Source organism: Augochlora pura, chromosome 6, assembly GCF_028453695.1.
Source record: "Augochlora pura isolate Apur16 chromosome 6, APUR_v2.2.1, whole genome shotgun sequence".
NCBI classification, from domain to species: Eukaryota; Metazoa; Arthropoda; class Insecta; order Hymenoptera; family Halictidae; genus Augochlora; species Augochlora pura.
In genome coordinates, this window is record NC_135777.1 from 1,571,088 (window position 1) to 1,597,510 (window position 26,423).

Consider the following 26,423-nt stretch of genomic DNA (forward strand, 5'->3'; position numbering starts at 1 on the left):
ATCTACCGGCAATCTCTCCCAATAGCCTTTTCAAATTCGAAATTCAACGGTTGGGAAATTTTGAAAAAATTGTTCGAAAGATCGACAGTTTCATCTGTAATTCAACGAACAATTTAAATTTATATAGTAATTTTTAGTTTATTTCACATACCGGTAATGGCAGTACGTCCTACTTCTATCGATATTTAGTATCGATAGATATATAATAATAACGATATTATTAACAGCGATACGTGTCATTAAATGTAATTAAATATATAATATAATTGTGAAATAATAAACGAAATTAAAAAAACATAATGTGTTACTTATGGTGTCATTGGTAGAGCTTAGATGCGAGAGATTTATTTATTTATTATCAGCTGCGGATTAATAGTCGAATATATCGTTGCATAAAAAATCTGTCGATAGGCTTTCGTTAAATAAAGTGTCAACGTTCGCCAAGCGTTTAAAAAGCCGACACAAAGTCGCGTCATTGGAAAAGACGGCGGATCGGAACGGCCGCACGTAATGAAAAACGGAACATTTCGTTTGGCGAAAAAGGAAAATGGCAGTGTTCACGGAGTTGGCCGGCAAATTCGCACTCTCGTGTCGGGGCGACGCAACGTCGCGCCGCGCGGGAAGAAAATCGAAAGCGGGACGCAACGAGCCGTGTCAGAGCGGCGGCCGAGTGGAGGGACGCGTGCAGCTCCGTGAATCCGGAAGTTGCGCGGCGTAGGTGGTACCAAGGAGAGGGGCTAACTCTGTATAATAATTAATAACCGGCCGCTGAGTGGTTCGCGTAGACCCCGCCCTTTACCCCCTGATTTATGAACCGCACCGCCTTCCCTGTCATAACCGTGAGCGTAGTAGCACCGCCGTGGTGGGGACGGCCACCGGTGGAGGGGATGGAGCGAGGAGTGGTGGGAGAAGGGTAATGCGTGACGTCGCACGACACTACCTACGCCCAGGCCGGCTCTTTACCAAGCGATCAGTCGGTTCTCGTCCTTTGCCGGATGACATCGGTCGAGACGCGGACGTCCGCTCGAAACCAGACGCAACGCAACCGAACCGAGCGGAACCGAGCGTAGCGCAGCAAAGTGCAGCGCAGCTTCGACGCGTCACCGCGAGTCGGCGCCACGAATCGGCTGCATCCGTGAATCAGAGGAGAACATGCAGCTCATGAGATGGAGCATTACGCGTCGTCTCGAATCCCGCGGCATCAAGCAAAGCACCTGCAGACAGTCGAGGCTCTCGTGTCCCCGATCTTCCGGTACGGTTCAACCTTGAACGCTGCGGCCACGCACAAGTCACCCGTCGTTGTCGTCGTCGTCGTCGTCGTCGTCCTGCCGGAGGGATGGGAAAACCCGCTCGGGGAGTTCTCGTGTCGATTAGACGTCGGGCCTCTTTCGTGAAGCGTTTTAATTATTGGTGCTATTCGAACGGAGCTGAACAACCCGCTGGGAATAGTAATCGCGCGATTTTCATTTTTCACTGGCCCCCGTGTGCTAGTTAAAAGTTTCCAGCGGTACGTACGGGTCTCGCGCGCCGTGGCCACGGAATACTAATCGTTCCAGTCACAGTTCCTTATCATTGACACGATTATGACACGATTCCCGCCAAGGTCTTTTTTTGCTAATTCTATCGCATGCTGGTTTGTTGTTTCCGTGTGGGTGGTGGTTGTTCGTTTTCACCGACGTTTCCGCTTCCACGATCCCGTAAATCGGGATCGGGTCCGTCGCTTCGCGTCGGTGATCAGCGATCGCCGATTCCGTCGTTGTTTTCGCGCCAGAATCGCCAAGTTTATGCTCCTCCTCGACTTCGACGAAGGAGGTTTAATCGCGAAGTGAAACCTTACGAAGTTTCGATCGCTTCTCTAGTCCCGCGTCGACTCGGTTCTTGGATAACGTTATCTTTGAAACTTAATCTTTGAAAGTCTAAGTCGCGTGCTCCTTGGATCGTTAATGCCTCTGTTGACGGCCTTCCGGCGAATATCTCTCGCCTTCGGTGGGAGACTCTTGGATTTTCTTCGAAGAAAAACAAGTCCTTCCTAGTCGGAAGTAGCACCCGTTCACGAAGTCTGACCATTTCTCAAGCTAATTATCGACCGAGAATTGTGCAATCGTCGACTACGTAATCATCGTAGCATCGTGGAAACTGTCTATGATTTTTGGAAACGGATGTAAAACGATTTCTTTTTTTTTTATAAAGTCGCTGCAGAAAATATAGACGAAAGAGAATTGCGCGCAGGATAGAATTAGAAGCAGTACAGTTGTTTTTATTAAGAGTCGTTGAGATTCGAAGGCGTTGCTAATAATTTCTCGAAACTAATTTCTGTTGCAGGAGAAGAAAATGACTTTACATCGGACGGTGAAGAGAGCGGTGGTCCGGGAGGCGGAGGAGACGAAGCTGTGGATCTCACTGCAGCCCGATCTCATCAGGGCGATGAGGACGATAAGGACCAGGATGACGCTCTGGAGGAGGACGAAGAGGAAGGCGTGGACGAGCAGGACGAGCAGGACGACGACGAAGAGGGTTCGCGCAAACAGATGCACCATCGTCAAGACGCGGAGAACAACAACAATTTCGTGGAGAGCGGCGCGGCCGCCGGCCTGTTTCCACCAGCTGGAACTAGTCATGTCACCTTGGAAGCCCTGCAGAACACAAAAGTGGCGGTCGCGCAGTTCGCGGCGACAGCCCTGGCCGGTGGCGCCGACAGCGAGGCGGCCCTGCAAGATCTGGCGTTGCTGCAGAGCACCTTGTACACTCTGCAGCATCAGCAGGTGTTCCAGTTGCAGTTGATCAGCCAACTACAGCAACAACTGTCCATCACGCACAGCCAGTCGGCGCAACAGCAGACCGTGGGTGAGCCGTCGGATAACAAAGAAGTATCTCCGTCTCCCATAATCCAACCGAAACCCATCTCGAGTTTAACGTCGCCTCCGTCGTCGCGTCCGCCGAGCCACCAGCAAACGTCGCCGGCCCCCATGACGCCGAATCTGTCCCAAGAACGACCGACTCCGACGAGCAGCGCTTCCCCTTTGAATCTTCCGTTACCTTCGTCGAACGCCACCGGCACCACGGCTACTACGAGCAGCAGCAGCAGCAGCCAGGTGCCGATGTCTCATCAGATGCCACCCCTCTGTTCCATCAGCTCCTCCCTCGCCTCGTCGATAATAACGAACACCGATCCGCCGCCGTTGCACGAGCCGAACACGCTGGAGATGCTGCAGAAGAGAGCTCAGGAAGTGCTCGACAACGCCAGCCAGGGTCTGCTGGCCAACAACTTGGCTGACGAGCTCGCGTTCAGGGGTGGGAAGGGCTCCCGTCCCTCTCCGTACGACTCAAAGTCTGGTAGCGGTCGCGGGGAGCCGTTCTTCAAGCATCGGTGCCGCTACTGCGGCAAGGTGTTCGGCAGCGATTCAGCGCTTCAGATCCACATACGATCGCACACAGGTGAGCGACCCTTTAAATGCAACGTCTGCGGCAGCCGCTTCACCACGAAAGGGAACTTGAAGGTCCACTTCCAAAGGCATACGGCCAAGTTTCCACATGTTAAGATGAACCCGAATCCCGTTCCGGAACACCTGGACAAGTACCATCCACCCCTGCTACAGCAGATCGCCTCCGGTCAGAGACCAATGCCGTCCCCGCCGCCGCCGCCACCTTCTCATCATCCCTCTTTTCACCCGGCGGCGGCGCATGGTTTTTTACCTCCTCAGCCGCCCCTGCCACTCAGTTTAGCCCTGCCCGGTATGCCGCCCTTGTACAGATCACCGGTCGTCGCCCATCGAGACGATCAGGACGTACCGGAGAACCTGAGCAAACCCGTAACCACTGCCCCCACCACGTCTCCACATTCCCCCGCGATTGTGTCGAACTCTCGTCATTCCTTTCACGACAATCACCAACAACAAAAGCAGCAGCTCGAACAGAGGGACGAGATCAAGCTCGAGCAGCGGTCGCCCATGCAAGAGCAGTACCAACAGCGGCCCACGAGTCGAGAGGCGTCCGAGAGGATAACGCCGAAGAAGGAGCCGGAGGAGACCGAGGAGCCGACGGAAGAGGAGAGCGAGGACTTCGAAGAGGCGTCCAGACGGTACTTGAACTCTCCCCAGTCGTCCGTGAATCCGCTCTCGCATCCGCAAGCGTACGAGGACTGCAGCCTGGACAGCAAGATCAGCGGACGACTGGAAGCGGACGGTGACATGGAGGTCGACGAAGAGATCGAGGAACAGCCCGAGAATTTGTCCGGTCGGGGAGCCATGAACCGTTTGCCGCAACAGATCGTCGCTTATCCGGGAGCATCGCCTGCCAGCAGTAGCGCGAGCAGCGGGAGTCTCCAGACCTCGTTCGCGGGGATTCTTTTCCCCGGGCCGCCGGCGCACCATCAAATACCCCATCACGCCGCGACGGCGGTCGCGAACACGCCGCTTCCCGTTTCCACCAACGAGATGATCGACCCGGCCAAGGACCCGGCCATCTACTCGAGCCTCCTGCCACGACCGGGCAGCAACGACAACTCCTGGGAAAGTCTGATCGAGATCACGAAAACTTCGGAGACGTCCAAGTTGCAACAGTTAGTCGACAACATCGAGCACAAGCTGACCGATCCGAACCAGTGCGTGATCTGCCACAGAGTGTTGTCCTGCAAGAGCGCGCTGCAGATGCACTACAGGACCCACACCGGTGAACGTCCGTTCAAATGTAAAATCTGCGGTCGCGCGTTCACTACCAAGGGCAACCTGAAGACGCACATGGGCGTGCACAGAGCGAAACCGCCACTCAGAGTGCTGCACCAGTGTCCCGTCTGTCACAAGAAATTCACGAACGCGCTGGTCCTGCAGCAGCACATACGTCTGCATACCGGCGAGCCGACAGAGCTCAGCCCGGAGCAGATCCAGGCCGGTGAGGTGAACGAGTTCCCACCGGGTTATCCTCACCATCCGTTGGCGTCGTTTCTCCCGCAGGGCTTCCCGCCGATTCACCCTGCTGGGCCGGGCTTTCCTCTAGGTTTCCCACCGAAATTGGAACTGAAGGACGAAGTCCAGCATCAGCAGCAACACCAACACCAACACCAGCACCAGCACCACCTCCAGCAACAACAGCAACAGCAGCAGCAGAGGTATACGGAAGATCATAGCGAGGAGGCCGACGATCAAGAGGACGAGGAGGAAGACCGTAGAGAGGACGACGAACGGTGCGACGTGAATCGCGACGGCCGATGCGAACCGGAGGACGAGCAGGATCGCGAGAGCGAGGAGAACGAGCACAAGGAGCTCTCTTTGCCGAGTTTCTCGACGTCTCTCGCGGCTCTCGAGAACCAGGTGCGGACCATCACCACGATAGCGACCTCGACGACGGGGAACGCGGCCAGGTCGTCGCCGTTTCACCGATACAACGGCAGCGAGAAGAGCAGCAGCCCTCCGAACTCGGGCGCGCCCCTCGACCTGACGCCGCGTGCATCCTCGACGCCAGCCACCGTGGCCTCGATACCAACGCCGCCGCCGCCTCCGCCGCCTCAGACGCACCATCCACACCCATTCGGCATGTTCGCAGGCCTCCTGCAGGCGGTCTCCTCGTCGCCGTCCACCAGCAGCATAGGATCCTCGAGCATAAATAGTGTCAGTTCGATGAACGCCGTCACTCCGGGATCCGGCGCTGCTGGACCTCTGGCCTCGCTCACCACGTCGGCCGTTCTCGCTGCCACATCCACCTACAACCCGCTCGGCCTAGCTGTCGGAGGGCCAGCAGGTAGGCGCTGCTAGCATCAGGGCGAGCTGCAGTTCCTGCTACACCTCCCGATCGATCTGACACGATTCACTGATCCTGACCGAAAGACTGACTGATTCGTCCACCTTATCCAAGCTGTACTATCGACATCCTGTTTGTGGTGTAGCCGGACCTAGCACTCCTACCCTTCCGCTTAACTTTGTTATTGTCTCTTTGTACACCTTCTCGATATCTATTTTTCTCTGCCTCTTTGTCTCTTTGTATCTATGTCTCTAACTTTCTCTCTCTCTCTCTCTATCTCTCTCTCTCTATATATATATATCTCATTATTTATCTGTACATCTCTCTCTGTCACTGTCTTTTTCTCTCTTCTTCTCTATCACTCTCTCTCTCTCTCTCTCTCTCTCGTTCTATTGCTTTCTAGTTTCTCATGTTCGAGTCACTTTGCGTTCTTGTCTGAAAATACGAAATACATTTGGCGTTTGTGACTACAGATCAATTTTGTATTTATCCATTTTTTGCACAAAAGAAAGACGGAACTGCGGATACATGGTGAATAAATAAATCTTTATACAAAATTTATTGTTGCGTTCACAATTCATTTCACTCCTTCCATCGTACGGTCATGGAACGAGATCGCACAGAGGCAGTTTTCCAAGCTGTACGTAGTCTCATGGGTGATAACAAAGTCGATTCATATCTTCCGATACTCACGTTACGACATACCATACGTATCTCTCTATCTCTCTCTGTTGGTTTCGGTGATTCCGCATTCGAAATTAGTCCAGAACTCTTCTCGCGTTCGATGCGTTTAATTCGACGATCGAGTCACGGTTTTATAAAATGGTTTTCATGAACACAGAACGCCGTGGATGTGTCGAGAAGCGATTGTAAAGGGCTACGATCTGTTACAGTGCGTGGAAACACCACATGTAATATCTGCTACAAGACATTTGCGTGCAACTCCGCGCTGGAGATTCATTACCGGAGCCACACGAAGGAGCGACCTTTCAAATGCACCATATGCGACCGAGGCTTTTCCACGAAGGTAATGGATTTTCTTCTATCAATTTATTAGGTGCGCCGATGAGAGAAGTTCGTTCGATTCTCCTCCCGATCTATCCTCGCGTCAATGATAAAAACTGACCTTGCGGATCTTTTCCCTTCTTTCGATGATATCGACACAGTGAAATTAATGTCACGGTATTTTCGCGCACTATTTTTTCTCTTCGCTCCGTTCCGCGTTTCGTTTAATTTTTATTACAAATGCATAAATAGCACAGGCTAAAGGTAGCGTAGCGGGATAAACGAGTATTCATTGGTACGCCTAATAACTTGATACATTTTTCTTGTGCAAAGTTTTGCGTTCGCGTGCAAACACCCAGAATCTGTCAAAAATGAATAGTAAATGAACGAAATAGTAACTTTGAAAGCAGGCATCGATCGAACCTACGTTTCGTATTTCGACGAGTGGTTTCTATTCGTTTTTGTGTCTGCGATTATACAGGCCGGATTTCCATCGATCGATTTCAATTCTTGAAATAAACAGTAAGCACACGAAAACAGTATTCCACTTTTAATTGGATACCAGTTAGACCGTCGAGACAGTCTTTCACTGTATCTCTATTAGGAGCTCGTCAAAATTCTGTTTCGTTTGGTTATTAAAATTCAAGTTCGAGGAAAGCATGTACCGATAATAATTTGAACAGACATATTGAGGAGAACTCCTGAGAGAGTATTCATCGGGACGATCGATTGACGATATCCAATTGTGATCGATGAATCGCGGATTTTTGTTTGACTCGTATCCGAAACCTACTGGCCACGCCCAAAGCCTAATCCGAAACAGGTGTGTTCGGTCATCTCTCTCTATCTTTGTTTTTCTACGATACTTTCAGAACGACGGTTCCGGTCAGCAAACGTGCAACTGTACACCTCAACCGTTGCCCGATAGTAGTTCGATCACTTCACCCGATTCCCAATATCAAACATCGTGCGCCAGTAATCGAGAGAAACCGAAACGCAGGCGGCGGCGGCCTGAGGAACGGAAGAACCGGGGGCGGAGAGGAGCCGGAGGGGGGCGGGGGCTGACACCTGTCTTTCCTGCCGTCCGCCTACCCTCGCTGATGACACCCGCCGCCCTCGGACTTCTACCCTCGGCCCACAGCCTCCTGGTAAGAGCCTGCTCAGTTTTGAGAACGAAACAAAAAACAAAACCATGATAACACCACTGTGTATTTTCGAAAGATTCCATTCTGATTCGCAACCACGACCCAAAATGCAATCGGAACAATCGCTTCGAGAATTTCTGTAATGCGTTCTGCTAAGCGGTCCCCGTGCCTTAGGGATCGAGTAACATTCTCCACTTAATCCATCAATTTTGCAAGAAAACTCACGAAATTAACATTCTTTACCAAAACGGAACGGCGAACCCATGAAATTCTAAACTCGAAACGTTCCGACGAGGTTCGCGCCGTTCTTTCGTGCGTTTCTCTCGATGTTTCCTCTCTGTTTTCTTTTCTTTTTTTTTCTCTTTTTTCTCTGTATCACTTTCGCAGTTCACCGTTTCGTCGTGTTCCAATCCTTCCCTGTATCCCGTTGCTTGCGTGCCGCACACCTGCAACGATAGTTGCAACGACATGCGTGAAACTGTTCCCGCGTTCGGGAGACTCGACGCGATAGTGTCGCCGTCGAACCGATTACCGTCAGGTGTGATCAATCGTTTTGAGACATCTGAAATTATGCAGAGTGGTGTAATCGACGGAGAGCGGTTGAAGCGCGATCGTCCCGGCCGCAGAGGGTCTAAAGCCGCGTCTGGTCTTTTGGTTCGCAGGGGAACATGAAGCAACACATGCTAACACACAAAATACGCGACATGCCGCCTCATCTGTTCAGCGACTCGAAGCAACAGCTGCAGCAGCAGCAGCAGCAGCAGTCTCAGGAGCACGAGACCTCGAGGAGTCCGATGTGCGCCGACGACACGAGCCTGCCGCCGCCTCCGCCGCCACCGCCGCCGCCGCCTCCTCCGCCGATGCCGACGACGTCGATAGAGCAAGCGATCTCGGTGAAGAGATCGCCGTCCGAGGGGGACCTGCCAGCACCGAAGAGACCAGCCAGTAAGTAGGGACGCCACTGGTTCAAAAGACAAATTCGCTTCTTCATCGAGCACAATTCGTCCAGCCCGAGGCTTGGTTTGGCAAAAAAATACTTCATTCTTCCGCTAACAGATCTCACGTTCCAGCGTCTACAGAGCCTCGAGGGTATATCTCGACGAGCTTCGCTTATTTGCACGCTTTTTACTTCCCGTATACACACCGCTCTTCTCTTTTGTTTTTGTTTTTCTTTTTTTTTCTTTCACGCACTCTCCCGGTGGTGGCAGAATTACCTGGATCTATTTTTTTCGTCTTTCATTTCCCGTCTATCTGCTTCCCGATCGCAGACGTCGGAGCTTCGGTTATGATGACCACCGTCTCTGCGGTTTCGGGTCGAGCGAGAGTACACTCGGATGAGAACAAGCTTTTCAGCCCCGTGAAACTTGTGTCAGGGCTTGTTTAGAGAAACTGTGTGTGTGTATTTGCAGGCGTGCCGAGCAAACACTTGTGCCAGATTTGCAATAAGAATTTCTCCTCATCTTCGGCGCTCCAGATCCATATGAGAACCCACACTGGCGACAAACCGTTCCGATGTACCGTCTGCCAGAAGGCCTTCACCACCAAGGGCAATCTCAAGGTATACATACAATTTTCCCTTTTCTCTATTTACTTTTCTCTTCCTCCTCCTTTCTCTTTCTTTCTCTCTCTCTCTATCTCTCTCTTTCTGTATCTCTCTCTCTCTCTTTCTCTCTTTCTTTCTGTATCTCTCTCTCTTTCTCTCTTTGTATTTATCTATATTTCCGTGTCACTTTGCTCTGTTTCGTCTTTCTACTCTCCATACCCTCCGTGTGTTTTTTGGAGTCTTCGAGTTTCTTCACTAACATTAGCTGGCTAGCCGCTACCGCTTGTACTAACGCTGACGCGTAACGTACAAAAATATTGCAAGCTCGATGAAAGACACACGCGTCCGTCAAACTCCGACAGCCAAACCGACGTCCCCGTGATTTCTGACCGTAGGTGCACATGGGCACGCATATGTGGACCAACGGGGCCTCGCGGCGAGGCCGTCGAATGTCGCTGGATCTGCCTCCCCTACCCATCACGCCCAAGGACTCGGAGTTTCTTCAGCGACGGCCGGATCTCTTCTATCCGTATTTACCCGCGCCGTTCCTTAACGGTGTGCAACAGAAAGTAAGTTAATATAAAGAAATAAGTCAGTAATGCTGTCTATTAGGTTGGCGGATATAAAATGTCGGATATTTATAGCAGAAAATATATAAGAAAATATATAAATATAGCAGAAAAAGTCACAAAATTGTAAAAAGCTGTGTCATTTTTTACGTAATTATTTTTCTAATTGAAATTGAAAAGCAGTCGAAATGACTTGCTTAGGCAATCTAGTGTTAAGTAAATATATAAAACAGTATATCTTTTTTCAAAAGCTGTTGATTTAATCAAAATACGCCCCGTTTGCTGTACTACACTCTTTTCAACGAAATTTCAAGGCACTGTCGATGACTGTCTTAAACAAATTTTGGTCTTTAGAATTAATAAACTCTGATATGGAATTTTTCAGGCTGTCTTCACTTATTTAGACAGGCTGAATTATTATTTATTAAGACAGTCTGAAAAATTCCATACCACGGTTTATCGATCCGAAAAATCACAATTTCTGACTTAAAAATCACATAACCTGACTTAAAATCGCGTTGGAAAAATTGTATTAAAACATATGAGGTAAATTTCGATTAAATCAATGGCTTTTGAAAAATGATATGCAGTTTTCTATACTCGGTTAAAAATCCGACATTTCGTATGCACCAACGTAATACGTACTAGTTAAAAGGTATTCCCATATGTAAGAGTTTGTATCTATACTTGCACGCATTGACTCGACGAAATAAGAAAGCTGTACACGCTCGGTGAAGTATTCTATAAAACGTACTCGCATATCTACAGTGTAATCGACTTGCAAATTGTTTTCATGCACGGTACGGACAGGTTTAACGTTGAGACTGAGCACATGCGAAAAAATGCTGATAAAAATAAATTCGGTGGGAATCCGTTTACAACGATTACTAGGACACAACTGATATTACACATACAATAGAATATTACGCATTTATGTGTAGACCACAGAGTTATAGGAGTCAAGAAGACTAAACATAACTATAATATATCAACTAAATTATGCACATAAACGAATGCGATTTTCATAACTGATCAAAGACTGTCTCGATAAATCGTCCAAAGAAATGTCTACAAATGGGAATACCTCTTCAAAGTGGAAACAATCTATGTCCATTAACTGCAACTGATCCTCAAAACGAATTTCCTAAATTCTCAATGTGCATCCGGATAAAACAGTTGTGGAAGGCAATCTTTGATTCTTTTCCTACAATTGTAAAAATTAGAATTAGTCTTTCTTACATCTCGAAAACTCAAACTAGTTGGTCGAACATTGAGAAAACTATTGTCGTTTAAGAACGTTAATGGTACTCGCTGTAGACGTAGAGCAGCTTGAAATTAACCCTTTCAGTGCTGACTAAAATGGAACAAATGATAGAAGAAATGTCTACTTTCCATAATATCTCAATTTTCGTGTTATTGAATTAAAAACGTATAGGAGAAGAAAAGTTTTATACATAAACTGCCACTTCTTCCTGAATCTAACGTGTTGATAGATAAACGTAATAAAAAAATATATAAATCATCAATTTATACACGACGCTTTCCTTTTTCTATACGCTCTTAATCTTGGGACACGAAAATTGGGACATTTATCTCATAATGAATGCTATTCAAATCATATTACTCGTGCTTCCATTGTGTCAAGAAAGATACGTCATATAAAGATTATGAGAAATGGGGCAAAGCATTGAAAGGGTGAAGCGTCGTAAGAAAAGTAGCCCGTGGTTAAACGTTCGTCACGGTTAACGATGATCTTTGTTTTTTGATTTTTATAGGTAATTGCTCCAGAATAAAGCTAACCAGTCGGCGTGCATTACTTACAGTTGAACGAGATCTCGGTGATCCAAAGTAACAACGGGTTACCGGGTCATTCGGTGGCCACCGGCAAGTACGCGGGCCTGTTCGGCTCGGTATACGCGGCCGGTGCTGGATTTCCATTGGACAAGCAGTCGATGGCCCCGACGAGTAACGGGCCCCTGATCGATGGTAAATCCTCGATCCCGCCCGGCTCCATGCTCTTCCAGACGTCGTCGCCATCGCACTCGCCTGGCACGCCGTCGTCGAACGGCAGCAACCAGAACTCGACGGGGGTGTCCGCGTGGACGGGCGACGGTCTCCAGCACCACTTCGACAGAGAGCCTTCGAACCGGTCCGAGAGCAACTCGACGCCGCCGTCAGCTCGACTGCCGCCACCTCCGGCCGCCAGGGGCGAGGGCTTGGCCACGTGAAGTTCGACCGGTACATATCTTCCTTCGATGGGAAATCAAACTCCGCCCTGCTAGCCTCTAGAAGACAGGGCTGGCCGACCGATAGGGCTAGAAGAGAAAGGTCGTTGTCGCGGACGACGGCAATGCTTCAGTGCATCCAAGATGAACCGAGAGACTCGGGACCCGAAATCCGACGACATATCCTCGTAACACCCAGAGCCAGCAGATACCATGTTCCTATTGTCACACTAGTCTTAAACGTGTTAAAGAGGACCGATGGGCCCGGCAGCTGGAGTCCCAGCGTCAGCGGGTTTACGTTCCGGTTTCCAGAACCCCCGTGACGTGGTTTCGCACGAGGGTCTGACGGACGCGGTACCTAGACTGAGCCGTTGAGCCGCAAGACATGTGGTGCCGCGACGTCCCGGCCCTCCGTACTCTGACCGTCCATGCGCGACAGTGATGGTCACCTCACTTAGGCTTATTTTACGTTACAAATTGTACGCAGCCCGTGCCGTTTCGCTCTCCGTCGCGCCGGGAGCCGCCGTTGCACCGTTCCACCTACCGCGAAGTCCTCGCAGAGATCGATTTATTTCGATGTCTCCGAGGTAGTATTTAGTCAAATTTCTACGCCTTTTGAAACGAGAACAATTTCGTTGTACGGTCGACTGTAGCGGGACATGTTCTCGGCGACCTCGGTAGAGTTACATGGCACGTACTGCGCGAGATGATATAAATATATACATAAAAAAAGAGAAAGATATATATATATATACATATATAAATATAAAATATTATATTGGTGCGAAGGGGTACGAGTGCGCGCAAGTTGTATACACACGCGAGTACGTGCGTCGCTTTCTTTTTCCGAGGAAGGTCGTTTTTAGAAGTTTAAAAGCGGGTCCGGCAACGCCCCTCGCTGTGATATGAGAGGAGCAGCCTGCAATCATTTAAACCAATGTACTTATACGTTGTACCATAGTATTATTATTTACACTCGATGTACAGTACGCACTTGCAAATTAACTCGTCGTTCTTTTGTATAGAAAGACAGCCGACGTCTTATTTGTGTTCCCCCGAACCTCGACGATTTTCAACTTCTCCTCGATTGAGCGCCAGTAATCCCCGCTGCAGAATTGAAATTCAATTCTGGTGGACAATACACCGTGATTCGTAGCATCGTTGTACGCTTAAGAAACCGAACAACATCACTCTTTCTCTCTCTCTCTCTCTCTCTCTCTTTTTCGATTCATGCTGCACGATATTCTTCTCGTGGGCAAACTTTGTTCTCCTGACACGTGTCTCTGACTCGAAACTAAACATTGTACACGCGAAAATCGTGGCGTCCGAAATTTTCCGAGTGAGCCGGGAGCACGTTGTGGGGCGCGATAGTCACTCGACAACGTGGCATCGGAGGACACTGTGTTACGTTAACCGTTTGATTGTCCATCTTAATCGTGTCGAAAAGTATTAACGCAAGTCCGGTCAAGACGCCAAATTAGGGTAACACGGTATCGTGTCGCTCGACGCTACTCGACCAAATTCTTCTAACCACTCCAGGCATTCAAACGGTTACAATCTGCGAAAACCATAACACATTCGAACGCATATAAGAAATGGACTATAGTAAACAGTTAAACAGACTATTGTCACAATTCGATCAATGTGAAATACCTCCTATACTTTGGTAAACAAAGCTCTTGGAAATGATTGTGCATAATCCTTGTTTTACAGAGACGTCCGACAATTTCGCATATGTACATTAATTGCCGAGTAATAATTTTTATACAAAATTTCGTTAACATGAATTCTATTTTGATAACTCGACTGTACGGGGTTCCTAACAATGGAAGAAAATTTAGGAGACGATATTTCGTTTGTCTCTTGCGTCGTCGTAAAGAATTTCGCCAATTTTCACTTATTTATTTTTATACGTCTGGCGTAACTTTTTTTTTGATAATCCAAACGATGTTGTACACTATTCGATAACGTTTTCTTACGTTTGACCAAGAAACCTGGCGGTGAAGAAATTTCGATGTCGCGAAATTTTTTAATTAAATAAGAGAATAAGAATTGTATAAATGCTAATGCATAATTTATTGATTATTTATTATACGAAAAGAAAAGACCAAAATGGAGAATATTCATTGGATTCGGAGATTAACAGAAATCTATAAAATAACACGATGAAATTAATTGAACGAACAATTTCATTTACGTCGTAAACAGAGCAATTGAATTTTATTTAATACCACTATACGCTGTACGAAATTTTATGTGCGTTCCCAAGATCAGAAATTCAAACGTTCGAACACCGTTCGCGGTGCGATTAATCCGATGCACTCATACTCGAAAACTACAGCATACTTGTGTGTAACGGCTTTCCCGTATGTTATCGTGTCAAACCATGAAATGCGAAGGAGATAAAAGAAACTAAGCGAAGCGATATACGTGTATAAACCTGTAAAAAGTAATGATAGCGACCATACGTATGTCCAGTAGGCACTTTATGTAATTTATCTGATTTTTAATTAGCCTAGAGATAAAGTTTTAATGAACTCCGTCGATTGGATGATTAATTGCGTGCGAAACGAACAAGAAAGTCCGAAGCCACGATCTCGACGTCTACAATGACTTTCCGTAAATCAAAATTACTGGAAACTGTTAGGAAGGTTTAGGATGCTGAACTCAAAACTATTAACTACAAAGAGAACCATCGCTGGGCTCTCTAATAATTAAAATTTTTAGATCAGATCCGAAAGAAGCAAATGTTGTCCCATATCTTTATAATATAAATTCGACTTTACGAATCTTATAATTAGTAAATTAAATGGTGACATGAGGCTATGGAAAAATAAAATCTGCTGCAAGCGTTACGGTAACAAATTATTTTATACAAACAAATACCGTTGTATTGAGCGAGTTACATCCTCATCTCTTTCTCAAACTTGAATCGCATAACTCCATCATTCATTTAAATAATAGTCTCGCATTTGAAAGAATAAGTTTGAATGAATTGTTTGATCACACAGAAAGAAAGCGAGACGTGTCTCGCGTATTTTTAAGCCAATCCATCTTGATTTCCACAGAAAAAGTTCAAATTGTCTACGCTTCCCGTATCATATTGATTAAATAATAGAAATTCAATCAACATCTATCGTCACGTTACTTTTCCTTTTTCAAATGATCACAAATCGAAAAGCATATCGACGATATGTCCTTTGGACGCGTCTGTTTTTTATTTGTATAAATAAGTAGCTGGAAACAAATACATATATCGTGAACAATTAAACGAGTTAAAACAATTGCAGCCGTATCAAAAGTATGAAAGAATTCGGTATGATTTCTAACGCGGAGAGAAAACGAAAGGGGGGAGGTGCATCCGATGCAACATATTTAAATGAAAGAACTTCAAGGTAATGGATGTAGTTTTAGGAGGAAAATCAAAAGATCCTTGCCGGTCGGAACTGGTTGGTTCTTCGACAAGGGAGACGGACGGTATAAATATATACATAATGCTAATGTAAATAAGAAACACGTGATAAGTGGAAATGAAATCGGTTAGAACAGCCCATGTAAATCATTAGTGTGCTACTCAAATGTTTCGTAAGATAAGTGGAACGGACGTTTAGACGTTTGAAAAGTGCTGGTGTCACGTGCTTGCACAACACTGTTTTTCAAAGATGGAACGAGGGGGGAACGAAAAAGCCCGGCAGCTAATCATTGATTGCAAATTCTGTGAAATTGTCCAAAATGAAGTATTGCTTTTCTGTACATATTGTATAATCCATGTATAAACACAACTCTACTAGTTGCGAAACCCATCATTGTAGTTAAATTACATTACGGATCATTATATCTATATCACTTCAACAATAAACAATTATTATGAGAATGAGTACTGTTTGCTGACTTTAAATCAACTCCTGGATCAATTTATGCCATTATCGCAACCTCGTTTCGTTCATTCTTATCAATAGGTGATTTTTAAACATTTTTTCCGAGTAGCGTTTCACTAATATATGCGCCTGTGGGATATAATTTCAAAACATTAAATTTTCAATTGTAACTGTTAAAGCTATACAAAGATTTCTTCCGAGAAGTAATCCCACGGATCTTTTCCTAATAAAATGATATACAGACAGTGCTACAGAACACTTCATTTATACGTATGTATATATTATCAAAATATTATGAACACTTGGTTCAATAGTCGAAGGTAACCTTCTATTTATTTTGGTATAATATCTTTACTTTGTTCGCATAATTTGTTTTCTCCTCATATGCTAGGAAAGAAAGTAATAGTCGTTTTGTTGCTCGTGTATTTTGGAACAATAATTAAATTACTGACAAATCACTGAGCGATTATTAAAATATTTCTTTTCTATAATTTTGCTATTATTTGGAATAAAAAGGATTTAAAAAATCTCGTTTTTTTTTACTTTTTTACCCGAGTCCATAATGAAAATTTTAAAAATGCAATTGAATTAAATATTCAATTGAATCAGTGTATTGTTAGAGTACAATAATTTATTTGTACATTAAAATAATTATATTACTAATTGTCTTTTTTCTCGTTTTATTATCATTTCATTTAGTGCTGTCGTTTATTATTATTATTACTTTGCCATTTTCTTTCGTACTATACTCCTTTGTAATCTCCTTTATCCTTTTTCTGACAAAGGGATTAGATCTCCGACTATAATGGTATCCCTGAAATATATGTACAAGCAGGCATCAGGCGTTTCCTTAGACAATTAATTTTGCCCCCAATTTTTCTTTTTATTAGCATTCCGATTACTGCACTGATATACAATGCAATAACTCATTGTTAAATATAAAAATAAATATAAATACTCGACTGGAAACGACACACTACGCCACACTGAACTCAAGTTCAAACTCAGCTTGATGGACACTTGTGAGTTTAGTAAAAGCAGGTAGGTGGCGGTGGGTGTTATGGGCTTGTAGCGGTAGGCTCGACGCGCCATCTAGAATAACTAGGTTAAGATAAATGTAACTAGGTTAGAATAAAATATAACTAGTCATTAGCATAGTTAGTTTTAAGCTCTTAGGTTACGTTAGTTGTATTCTACTGTTCTGCTTGTGAAGGACTTGTAAAAATTAACTAGTTACTAACCACTATATGACAAGGTATAAAAAATTCGAGTGACGATTAATTACATAAATCAAACGATTAAAATTTTTCATTTCTAGAAACCAGTAAATTATCTTATTTATAAAAGAAACAGTAGATTCCGACTCTACGTATAGTATTGTATAGGAAATACGATTATATATCAATCTGTTGACATTATTTTTAAGCGAAAACGAAAGGAAATTATAAGATAGAATTAATAATGAATGATGGATGCGAAATATCGAAACTTCCTCATCATATACAACAGAAGCTTTGTAATACAAGACCACCTTATAGACAAGGGAAAAGGTTGACATCCGTGAAGGTAGCATTGTGGACCTGTATCCTATTCAATATAAAATAATGAAATACTTTTGTATTATGCTTTCTTTCCAATCTCATATTTTCAAGAGACCAGCTTAAAATCCGTTGTTGTTATAAATTTCGCGATTTGTAACATTGATTTCAATTTTCGCAGTTTATGGTTTACAGATTTTTTAATATGTTCTAACTATAATTTGCTACTGTTGTAATATTTCCTTGACACACCAGCTCTGTGTAACAGGTTTATACAATAAATGATGAATCGAAACATATTATGATATGTGGAGTACCAAAGCTTCAATTAGGAGAGGAGGTAAAAAAGCTTGTTGAGCCGTATGGAGATGTGAAAAAGATTCATGTAGTAGCCGACTATCCCACAGAAGAATTTACAGAAGCTTATTACATACAGTATGCACGTATACAGAGTGCAAGGTTTATATTTGTTATTACTGCATAACTTAATATTTATTAGAAAACTTTTTCTCTTAACTATGTTTATAAACGGTATTACACAGAATAGCAAAACGATTTATTGATGGTAAAAATTTTTATGGAGGTTCGTTACATATATTTTATGTACCTGAAGTGGAAACTGTGGCTGAAACTAAAGCTAAGCTTGCTCACCGTAGTAGAGAAGTAATTCTACGTATAAAGAGAAATCAAAAAGATGCATTGAATCCCAGCACAGATAAATTTGTTCCTCAGTATGTTATGAAATTGGTGCTCTATAGAAATCCATAGACTATTTATCCATTGTAAAATTGAAGTTAAATAATAAATTTCAGGAAGCACTATCATAGAAGGAAGAGAACACCAGCACTGCCATTAACAGAAGAACGTTTAACTAAACATTATCCTGGTGAAACATTAACATCTATTTATAATGGTATTCCACAAAACATAGATCCACGGCCTGTATCTGAACCTAGTTTACCTTCAACATCAAGCAGTTGTAAAGATAATCAATCAATTACATCTGCTATACCACAAGCTCCGTATAATATAGATGAAGCTATTATTCAAGCAACAACAATCAATAAAAAGTTGACTAGGTTTGACAGTGCACAAAGTAAGAAAAGGAATTACAAAGGACAGTCTATTGTTAGTAATGTAAAAAACAAAGTAGTAAGACCTTCAATTGTCAACACAAGCACTATAGTAAATTGGGACTCTAAAAAAAAAGTTTTCAGTAATCCCAAAAAAGTTGACAGCAATATAACAATTAAATTGATCTCAAAAGGTGACATTAATAAGAAGAGGATTGTAATAAAAGACCCTAAGTAAGTTACTCTTGTTAGTAAATTCAATATATCAGCTTTTATTTTTAATATACTTTTCAGGGTCTCGCAATTAGTACAACCAAGCAACGACCTTCAGCTTTCCATTCAAGAAGCCAAATCTAAGATACGAATGGCAATGCAAGCAAAAGAATAGGACACTTCATTTTAGTAGCATAAGATAATAATAATAAGGCAACTTGATATAAAAATTATTTAATATTATTACACATTATTATTAACATTATTTATTTTTAATTAGACGGAAATTATTATTTCCGATTTTTACTATATTTGTGCTGCAAAACACAACTTTTATAGAAACCCAAGGAATTTTTGTGCTTAAAAAGCTAAATCAACGAATCTAATAATAATAGTAATTCTTAAATAATAACTGTTGAGTCTGGATCCCATTCTATACCTCTCGATTTATACTTTGTAATATATTTGTGTGGCGACGAGTTTTCCTGCGAAATTTTAGCCTTCATAATTTTATTTCTAATTACCTGTTGTGGAGAACTTGTTAATACTTTCTTGACGTGCCCATTGTTTGAACGATTAGCAAGAGGAGTTCGGATCTGAAAACAAGAAAGATTAATATTCCATTGATTTTAATGCGATTGGTAATATATTAAATACCTTAATATTTTCGTTTCCATTTTTATCATTACAGTTGAAAATTTTCTTTTCTTCTGTTGTAATTTTAGTTTCTAATTTTAAAGTCTTTTTTTTCATTTTAGTAACGTCTACTCTTTTCTTATTTATTTCGCATTTAGATAATTTTTGTGACAGTGTATCTTTTACAATACTATCATCATCAAATGTAATGATGACTTCTTGTTTCGACAATTGCGACATTTTCTCATCAACATGTATATCTTGCGATTTAGTTGAATCAGATTTATTGGGATTATCTGATACTAATGCATCTGCCCATACTTTAATTGTATCACCAGCAGTAGTTTCCTTGTGTTGTGTGCTCTTCTTAATATCATCATTGCAATCATCTTTAGCTATTTTATTTTCATCTTCACGTTCACTGTCCATTTGTGTTTCTCCTGCGATAAACATATACATATCAATTATAATCCTTTAAATTCCACTACTAGTTATGGCACAAATTAATCAATAAAAGTAATATCCTCACCATAATCAGTTTCAGTTTTAGATGAATGATTTGAACTTGTTTCAGAATCATTAAATCTGTTATCAATTTCATTGTTGAACAAATCTGAAGTTAATACTTTACATGTGGCTAAATCAGGCAAAACTTGTATTTCAGGTATGTTAAACTCTGATGAAGTTTCACAGTATGAAAATCTTGGATGAAGGACATCTGTCTCGTAACTTCCACGTCTTAACAAATTTTCTTTGTGCCTAGCTAATAGAAGTTCCATAGATTTTGGTCTTAACATTGGAGTTCTATCAAAATCTGCAGCTGGTGATCTAGGGTCAATGCCTAAAACATTGTATCGCTCTTCCTCTATTGGTAGAAACACTGTTTCCTTCATTGAACAATTTCTTGTTGGTGTCAATTCCATTTCTAAATTTGTTTTATCCTAAAAATAACTTAATTAATTTTGGAAGCTTGATAAAATAATACAAGTATTATATTATTGTACAATGTATATTTTACCAAATCTAAATTTTCTAATTTTCCATCCATTTTTGGAAAAGATTTCTTTGGTGATAACAGTAGCAATGTATCTATATCTGTTTCTAAGTATGGTTTGCATTGTAAATGCCTTGGAATTGCAGAAAGTGTTCTTCTGTATAATCTCTCAGGAGTGGAATATACCTACAAATATTATTTTAACATTATTTAATGTAATAAATAATATTAGAAGAATTTTATTTAAATACTAAAATTAAAAAACTACCTCTATTGGTGTTCTATCAATACCACTTGTCACTGATCTAGGATCAATAGATAATGTTTTTTGTGCTACTGGAGTATGTACATCATCCACAATTTCTTCATCTGCAGAAGTAGGCTGTGTTCTTGTTTTTTCTTTCACTGTCTCAGTATTATGGAAAAAATATTTGCTTACATAATTCCCCATTATTATTGCTGCTTCTCCATATATTGTAGTTTACTGTAACTTTCAATACAAGAACGACGTAAGAGGTATTTAAACGTAAGACATTTTTCAACAGTCGAAACTATCTCAAACAATTATTCCAAATTGTTGAGTGATTTACATCGTTACAGGAAGCTTTCCACTTAAATTTCTCTCGCTTAAAAAATTAAAAATCCTTCAAATTAAGCCTTTAACACTGTTACTTATTATAGCTACTACAGAAATGTAAATTAACTAACAGTGACTGACTGACTACCTTGCACTGGCCGTTTAAGACTTGAAACGGCTCTACTTTGAAAGTTGAAAATCAAACCGAAGAACTGACAAAGTGCTACCAACATAAAACTTTATAATAGTAGCGCATGCACCACGATAGTAACCAACCTTAATGAAACATAGCTCAAAAAATTGCTCTAATTCACTGTGTAAATACTTACACAGTTACCGTTTAATTCCACGTTATTGATCTGTAATTGCTGTTAATTGCTCTTCCATAGTTTTTTAGATATTTCCATCTCACCAATAAATTGCCAACCAATCGGAGCAATGAACATTTCTATTTTAACCCTCGCTAACGGATCGTGCTGCGATCTGGTGTTGTGCAGGAGTGGCTCTCATTATTGTACTTGTAGACGCATGTGCGGTGGAAATCAGGTTTTCCAATGTCCCTACAGTTTCCCTTCTGGTGTATTCTGTGTCGCTGGTTAATGCGCCTGTCTCGATCGGCTCTGTTTTCGTTCCCGTGTTTCGGAATTGTCGAATTAATGCATAACTGGTGCGATACCAGTGGAAAATTCGTATAAAAGCCGTCCAGAAACATACTCATATGGGCGTCGTTCGCTTTTTTTCGGGCAGCATTATATCGCGTTCACATAAACGTTCGTTGTGTTACGTCTAAATTCCAGAGGCTTGGTAATTATGAATTAATGAAGGTGTAGTACCTGGTAGTTACGATATGGCTGAGTACAGTTAGTTCATTTTCTATTTTTTCATATCATTTACGACTTCCGACTGTCATTCGTTATATTTTGGACAAGAGAATCGCTTCGAGAGTTGCGCCACCATTTTGCTCACTCTGCGCCTACGACACCGCCCTTTTCGCAATTATTAGAATCGACTGTGTCCTAAATCAGCGTTTCGATACTTTATGGATATTTCTGTTTGTTTTTTTTCTATGCTTTCTAAAAATTTATCTAGTCTCGTGACGTCATAACCATAGCCCATCGGTATTTCTCGAATTCTTGCATTTTTCGGGATTGTTTTGTTTTGTGTGTCAATTATTAAGAACGAGGATCTAGGGTCGATCTAGGATGGGTGGTGATCTAGTTTTTGGGGAGAGTCAGGGGTTCTTAATCGCTGCCTGTATTTGGAGGCCTGATTTTAGATAAGGATGGCACATTATGACGGAGGAATGCAATGAGCACCGTTCACAGTTCACAATGAAAAGAACTGCTATTCTGGGATTGTGAGCAAACATTTTTCTGGTGTTCAAAGGAGCTGGTTCATCTGGTGTATCGTCAGGTGTAGGGAGTGATTCGGAAGTCATGGCTGAATTGGCAGCCTTCCTGGGCCAGGAGATCCCCGAGGGGAGAAATAACCTGGCCGACAATCATATTAATTTGGAGAGGGTGGCGGATTACTGCGAGGCAAACTATTTTCAAGCGGAGAATAAAAGAAAAGCATTGGAGGAGACGAAAAATTTCACTACACAGTCACTGGCCAGTGTTGCGTACCAAATAAACACTCTTGCCTATAATTTCTTGCAATTGTTGGATCTTCAATCGTCCCAACTGGACGAAATGGAGAGCCAGATGAACCATATTGCTCAAACAGTGATGATACACAAAGAGAAAGTGGCTAGAAGGGAGATAGGTGTGCTCACTGCGAACAAAATTACAGTACGTCAGTATAAAATCATTGCACCGGTGATACCTGAGAAACCGATTAAATATGTGAGAAAGAGTATCGACTATAATATCTTGGATGACATTGGGCATGGGGTACGTAGCAGTGGTACTCCAAGGAGCAAACAAAGGGGTGGAAGTCAGGGGAGCGTTCAGAGCCTCGGTGCTGCTTCTACTGGTTCTGGATTGGGTGCTGCAATGGTGGGACCAGCACCTACTACAAAGCCCCCAACTCCTCCTCAGACAGTACGAACAGGTGAGCATGAAATGCTTAATGCGTATGTATTATTATAATGCTACCAGATATTAATAAAGGGTATTTTTTGTGCACAGGAACTTTGAGCAAAGGATCGCGAGAATACAGGACACCACCTGCGGTGGCTCCACCTCAAGTTCCTAGTCATTACGCTCCCAATTACCCACTGGGCCATCCGCGACGGGAGCGTGGTCCTGGTTACAGTACCCTACCTTTGCATGCCCATACAACCTCGCACACTGCTCACAATGCTAACCACAACACTATAAATACTAACACCATAGCTCAACACACTTCTCCACCCCAGGTGGGCACAGTCCACCCTCTGCAGAGTCATCCTCAGACTCCACCGCCCGCGCCATCCAGTGTAACTGCGGGATACGTACAAGAGGCGCATAACAGCATGCCTCGTAAGTAGCCAATGTCAAACGGCAAGGCCGAGGCATGTACTCAATGTTCGTATTCGCTTCCAGCACCACCATCGCCCCTGGTCGGCATCACCGGCGACATGGCGGATTATAGCGGCCACCATACTCTGCCGCACAGATTGTCCCATCAAATCAGTCGGTGCAGCGGTGCGAGCAGCCCGCCGTTGCCACCTCCGCCGCCCCCTGAACAGGAGGAACACCCGCAATTTGGCAGACCCATGCAGTCCAGCGGCGCCATTATGCCGATTGTACCCGATGAGGAGGACCTGCCAGGATGGGTGCCCAAAAACTACATCGAGAAAGGTATGTTGAATATTCGCGGTTCATGATTTCAGAAATATAACGTTGTGCTTTCAGTGGTCGCAATTTACGATTATTATGCTGACAAGGAAGACGAGCTGAGCTTCCAAGAGAGCTCTGTAATTTATGTATTGAAGAAGAATGACGACGGATGGTGGGAGGGTGTGATGGATGGCATAACGGGTTTGTTCCCCGGTAATTACGTGGAACCCTGCGTTTAAGCGTTCGAGTATATCAAAACAGTAGATGGTGATGAAAGGCTGGAAACTGAAGGGTTCTTGGCGTCCTCTGGTCTCGGCGACGTGACCTAGCGCTGTAAACAGGTGTAGCATCTAAGATCGACTTAGTATGGTAACCGACACGACGATCGTACTCCTAAGAGTCTCGGATAGCACGCGAGTTTTCTAAAACGGGAAAATCAAACTAATCTTTGTATCGGATAGGAGAAAGTGTATTTTTCGGTAAATAGTATTCCCCTTGGTGAACATTATTTTATCTTGGTCCCGTCGAGGATCGTATTTATATACCTACGGATAAGGATATGTAATTATCGCTCCATTATACGATACGCCAGCACTTAGCTGTATTTATACGTACTAGTGTAACCGAGGCGGCGGCAGCGTTAGGCTGTCGCGTAATCAAAAGATACCAAACGTCCTGCCGACAGAGAATCCTGGCGCCTTCGACAGCATAGCGTTAGTACTGTATCCACCTCAGTATTTCGTTTCTTCGTGAATAAAATGCGAAAGCAACTCTTGCCGTGGCGAACCTCTCCAACCCTGTTCGTCGTGCCGCGATGACATGTATCGTTCATGGCGCAATGATTTCGTTTGATCAGTGTGCGGGAGCGAGTCCTCACAATACTCGAACATTGTGCAGTGCTAATTAAGTCATTAGCACGCTGTTGAAACAGTTCTAAGTGTCGTGTAATTGGCAGGGTAACGAGCCGGTCGCGTGTCCCCTCGTTTTCCTCGTTGATGTACTTTAAATTTCCCTTCATACGCTTCGAGATGCTTGCATAGACAATAAGGGGCTCGTTTTCCACGAGGATTATGCACCTCGCAATTACTGCCGGCGCAGGATTTACGCGGCTAAAAGACACGGACCTCGCGGGGTAGACAGGCGAACGAATTCTTTTTCAGGTAGTCGCAGAGAGTTGCCCTCCATTCATGGTTGCTATTCAGCGGCAACAGGGCGAACTGGTGTACCAGTACGATTGTATTTATAATCAAATAAAAAGACACTTGTAATACACAGCGGAATTATTTTCCTGCGACAAGCGTGCGCGTGATTCTGTGCGAGCTTCGCTCGTCCCGGAAATAACCGAATCACGCGAGAGCCCGCGGTTCTCTACGGAATTAAACCGGGATCGGAACGAAATGAAGTTTCAACGAGCGCAGTCACGGAACGTCCTCGCGTGCGAGCGTTCCCGTTGGCCGAAGACGTTCGTTCCGAGCACCAATTTGATTATTCACGAGGAAGTACGTGTCTTCGGTGTCCCGTGTCTGTCGTTTGAATGGGTCCGCGAACGGTTCAACGACGGCACGGGATTCTTTTCTGCGATCCGGCTCACCGCCCGCTTGAAATTATTTCCCAGACGTAGACCGCAGAGAATTTTTCCGCTCGTAAACGAATAAGAAGCACAGCACGGGGACCAGTTTTCTCGCACAGCGTACGTTCCCCCTTTTAGGTCGGTAATGACACCCCCGGGATCCAGTTTTGTACGGTTACCGTACGTAGATTCTCGGCCGCGAAAGATTCGTCCGGAGAGAGAGAGAGAGAGAGAGAGAGACCGCTCCGCGAAAACCGTATATCTGGGATCCTCGTGAATTTTTTCATTTCCGTACGTGGGAACGGAAGAGATGAAAACAGGACACCGTTTTGCGAGCGTACCTCGTACGTCACAGCAGAAAGGGGTCGCGCGAAAATAAGACACCGCTAAAAGCACCGGAGGAACGTTATTTTTTATTATTACTCGTTCCGCGATACATCTACTGCTTCCGTCGGATTCTATTAGGAGAAATGTCTCGCATTAACGAGCGATGCCGCGATTGCGGTCGACTTTCTATTTTCGGCGGATTCGTTCGGCGCATTTCTCGAGCCGAGGTACAAGCGTAAATTTCTGCGACGCTATCGAACACAGACGGCTATAATATCGGCTTCGGTGTAATATTCATGGGAGCCGGGATGTAAATCGCTCGGGAACCCTGATGACGCGAGCATTTCGCGCGGCGCCGGCCGACCGGCGAAAATTTACCTTAATAAATTCCGAGGAAAACCGCGGACGATTGTGCCTGTCTGATAAGCGAAAAGCGTGGAATTTATTCGATATCGAGGAAGCGCGCGACGCTTTATCAGGCTTCCTCGCCGACTGGATAAATCTAAGGAGACGGAGCCGGCGCACGTACAGCCCAGCTATCTGATCTAATTCTCCAGATTGATTATCCCCGGGGTACAGGCAGCCGGCTCCTGGAGCCATCCTCGCCTCGGCTTGTAACAGAAACCGCTTCATTT

General features: G+C 44.0%; 4 protein-coding genes across 14 annotated transcripts; 3 read left to right on the plus strand and 1 right to left on the minus strand.

Annotated features, from left to right (window-relative positions):
• The first annotated feature begins 1,063 nt into the window (after positions 1-1,063).
• Positions 1,064-16,055, plus strand: Salm (spalt major). Of its 2 annotated transcripts, none has more exons than XM_078183308.1 (7): positions 1,064-1,252; positions 2,323-5,733; positions 6,627-6,760; positions 8,546-8,828; positions 9,293-9,441; positions 9,822-9,995; positions 11,819-16,055. In XM_078183308.1, exons 1-7 carry the CDS (start codon positions 1,153-1,155, stop codon positions 12,221-12,223), a joined length of 4,656 nt encoding a protein of 1,551 aa, XP_078039434.1. In that variant the 5' UTR covers positions 1,064-1,152; the 3' UTR covers positions 12,224-16,055. The 2 variants fall into 2 exon arrangements, with proteins under 2 accessions (XP_078039434.1, XP_078039436.1); XM_078183310.1 differs by having other exon boundaries at positions 11,771-11,926.
• Positions 16,056-17,255: 1,200 nt separating this feature from the next.
• Positions 17,256-19,277, plus strand: LOC144470825 (RNA-binding protein 48-like). 3 transcript variants are annotated; one of them, XM_078182370.1, is made up of 6 exons: positions 17,256-17,353; positions 17,525-17,664; positions 17,905-18,095; positions 18,179-18,367; positions 18,449-18,943; positions 19,004-19,277. In XM_078182370.1, the coding sequence occupies exons 2-6, from the start codon at positions 17,560-17,562 to the stop codon at positions 19,095-19,097; spliced, it is 1,074 nt and encodes a 357-aa protein (XP_078038496.1). In that variant the 5' UTR covers positions 17,256-17,353; positions 17,525-17,559; the 3' UTR covers positions 19,098-19,277. The 3 variants fall into 3 exon arrangements, with proteins under 3 accessions (XP_078038496.1, XP_078038494.1, XP_078038497.1); XM_078182368.1 differs by having other exon boundaries at positions 17,303-17,353; positions 17,417-17,664; positions 19,004-19,274; XM_078182371.1 differs by lacking the exon at positions 17,256-17,353 and having other exon boundaries at positions 17,364-17,680; positions 19,004-19,273.
• A 30-nt stretch (positions 19,278-19,307) lies between these two features.
• LOC144470824 (uncharacterized) lies at positions 19,308-21,254 on the minus strand. The gene is made up of 5 exons (XM_078182367.1): positions 20,821-21,254; positions 20,577-20,738; positions 20,088-20,499; positions 19,580-19,998; positions 19,308-19,518 (listed from the first exon to the last, which is right to left on the minus strand). The coding sequence occupies exons 1-5, from the start codon at positions 21,001-21,003 to the stop codon at positions 19,324-19,326; spliced, it is 1,371 nt and encodes a 456-aa protein (XP_078038493.1). The 5' UTR covers positions 21,004-21,254; the 3' UTR covers positions 19,308-19,323.
• A 452-nt stretch (positions 21,255-21,706) lies between these two features.
• Abi (tyrosine kinase Abl) lies at positions 21,707-25,161 on the plus strand. Of its 8 annotated transcripts, none has more exons than XM_078182801.1 (5): positions 21,707-21,989; positions 22,394-23,181; positions 23,259-23,591; positions 23,655-23,912; positions 23,967-25,161. In XM_078182801.1, the coding sequence occupies exons 2-5, from the start codon at positions 22,566-22,568 to the stop codon at positions 24,128-24,130; spliced, it is 1,371 nt and encodes a 456-aa protein (XP_078038927.1). In that variant the 5' UTR covers positions 21,707-21,989; positions 22,394-22,565; the 3' UTR covers positions 24,131-25,161. The 8 variants fall into 8 exon arrangements, with proteins under 8 accessions (XP_078038927.1, XP_078038928.1, XP_078038925.1 ...); XM_078182802.1 differs by having other exon boundaries at positions 22,406-23,181; XM_078182799.1 differs by having other exon boundaries at positions 22,516-23,181.
• The last annotated feature ends 1,262 nt before the right edge of the window (positions 25,162-26,423 follow it).

What these genes read in the sequence shown, in the direction of transcription:
- Salm (XM_078183308.1), top strand. Translation starts at nt 1,153, where the DNA reads ATGCAGCTCATGAGATGGAGCATTACGCGTCGTCTCGAATCCCGCGGC. An exon ending in CTCGTGTCCCCGATCTTCCG is followed by an intron (nt 1,253 to 2,322) that starts GTACGGTTCAAC and finishes TTTCTGTTGCAG; the next exon opens with GAGAAGAAAATGACTTTACA. An exon ending in AGCTGTCGGAGGGCCAGCAG is followed by an intron (nt 5,734 to 6,626) that starts GTAGGCGCTGCT and finishes GATCTGTTACAG; the next exon opens with TGCGTGGAAACACCACATGT.
- LOC144470825 (XM_078182370.1), top strand. Translation starts at nt 17,560, where the DNA reads ATGAATGATGGATGCGAAATATCGAAACTTCCTCATCATATACAACAG. An exon ending in GCACGTATACAGAGTGCAAG is followed by an intron (nt 18,096 to 18,178) that starts GTTTATATTTGT and finishes GGTATTACACAG; the next exon opens with AATAGCAAAACGATTTATTG. An exon ending in ACAGATAAATTTGTTCCTCA is followed by an intron (nt 18,368 to 18,448) that starts GTATGTTATGAA and finishes AATAAATTTCAG; the next exon opens with GAAGCACTATCATAGAAGGA.
- LOC144470824 (XM_078182367.1), bottom strand. Translation starts at nt 21,003, where the DNA reads ATGGGGAATTATGTAAGCAAATATTTTTTCCATAATACTGAGACAGTG. An exon ending in TTGATAGAACACCAATAGAG is followed by an intron (nt 20,739 to 20,820) that starts GTAGTTTTTTAA and finishes TAATATTTGTAG; the next exon opens with GTATATTCCACTCCTGAGAG. An exon ending in AATTAGAAAATTTAGATTTG is followed by an intron (nt 20,500 to 20,576) that starts GTAAAATATACA and finishes AGTTATTTTTAG; the next exon opens with GATAAAACAAATTTAGAAAT.
- Abi (XM_078182799.1), top strand. An exon ending in TCCTCAGACAGTACGAACAG is followed by an intron (nt 23,182 to 23,258) that starts GTGAGCATGAAA and finishes TTTTGTGCACAG; the next exon opens with GAACTTTGAGCAAAGGATCG. An exon ending in GGCGCATAACAGCATGCCTC is followed by an intron (nt 23,592 to 23,654) that starts GTAAGTAGCCAA and finishes ATTCGCTTCCAG; the next exon opens with CACCACCATCGCCCCTGGTC.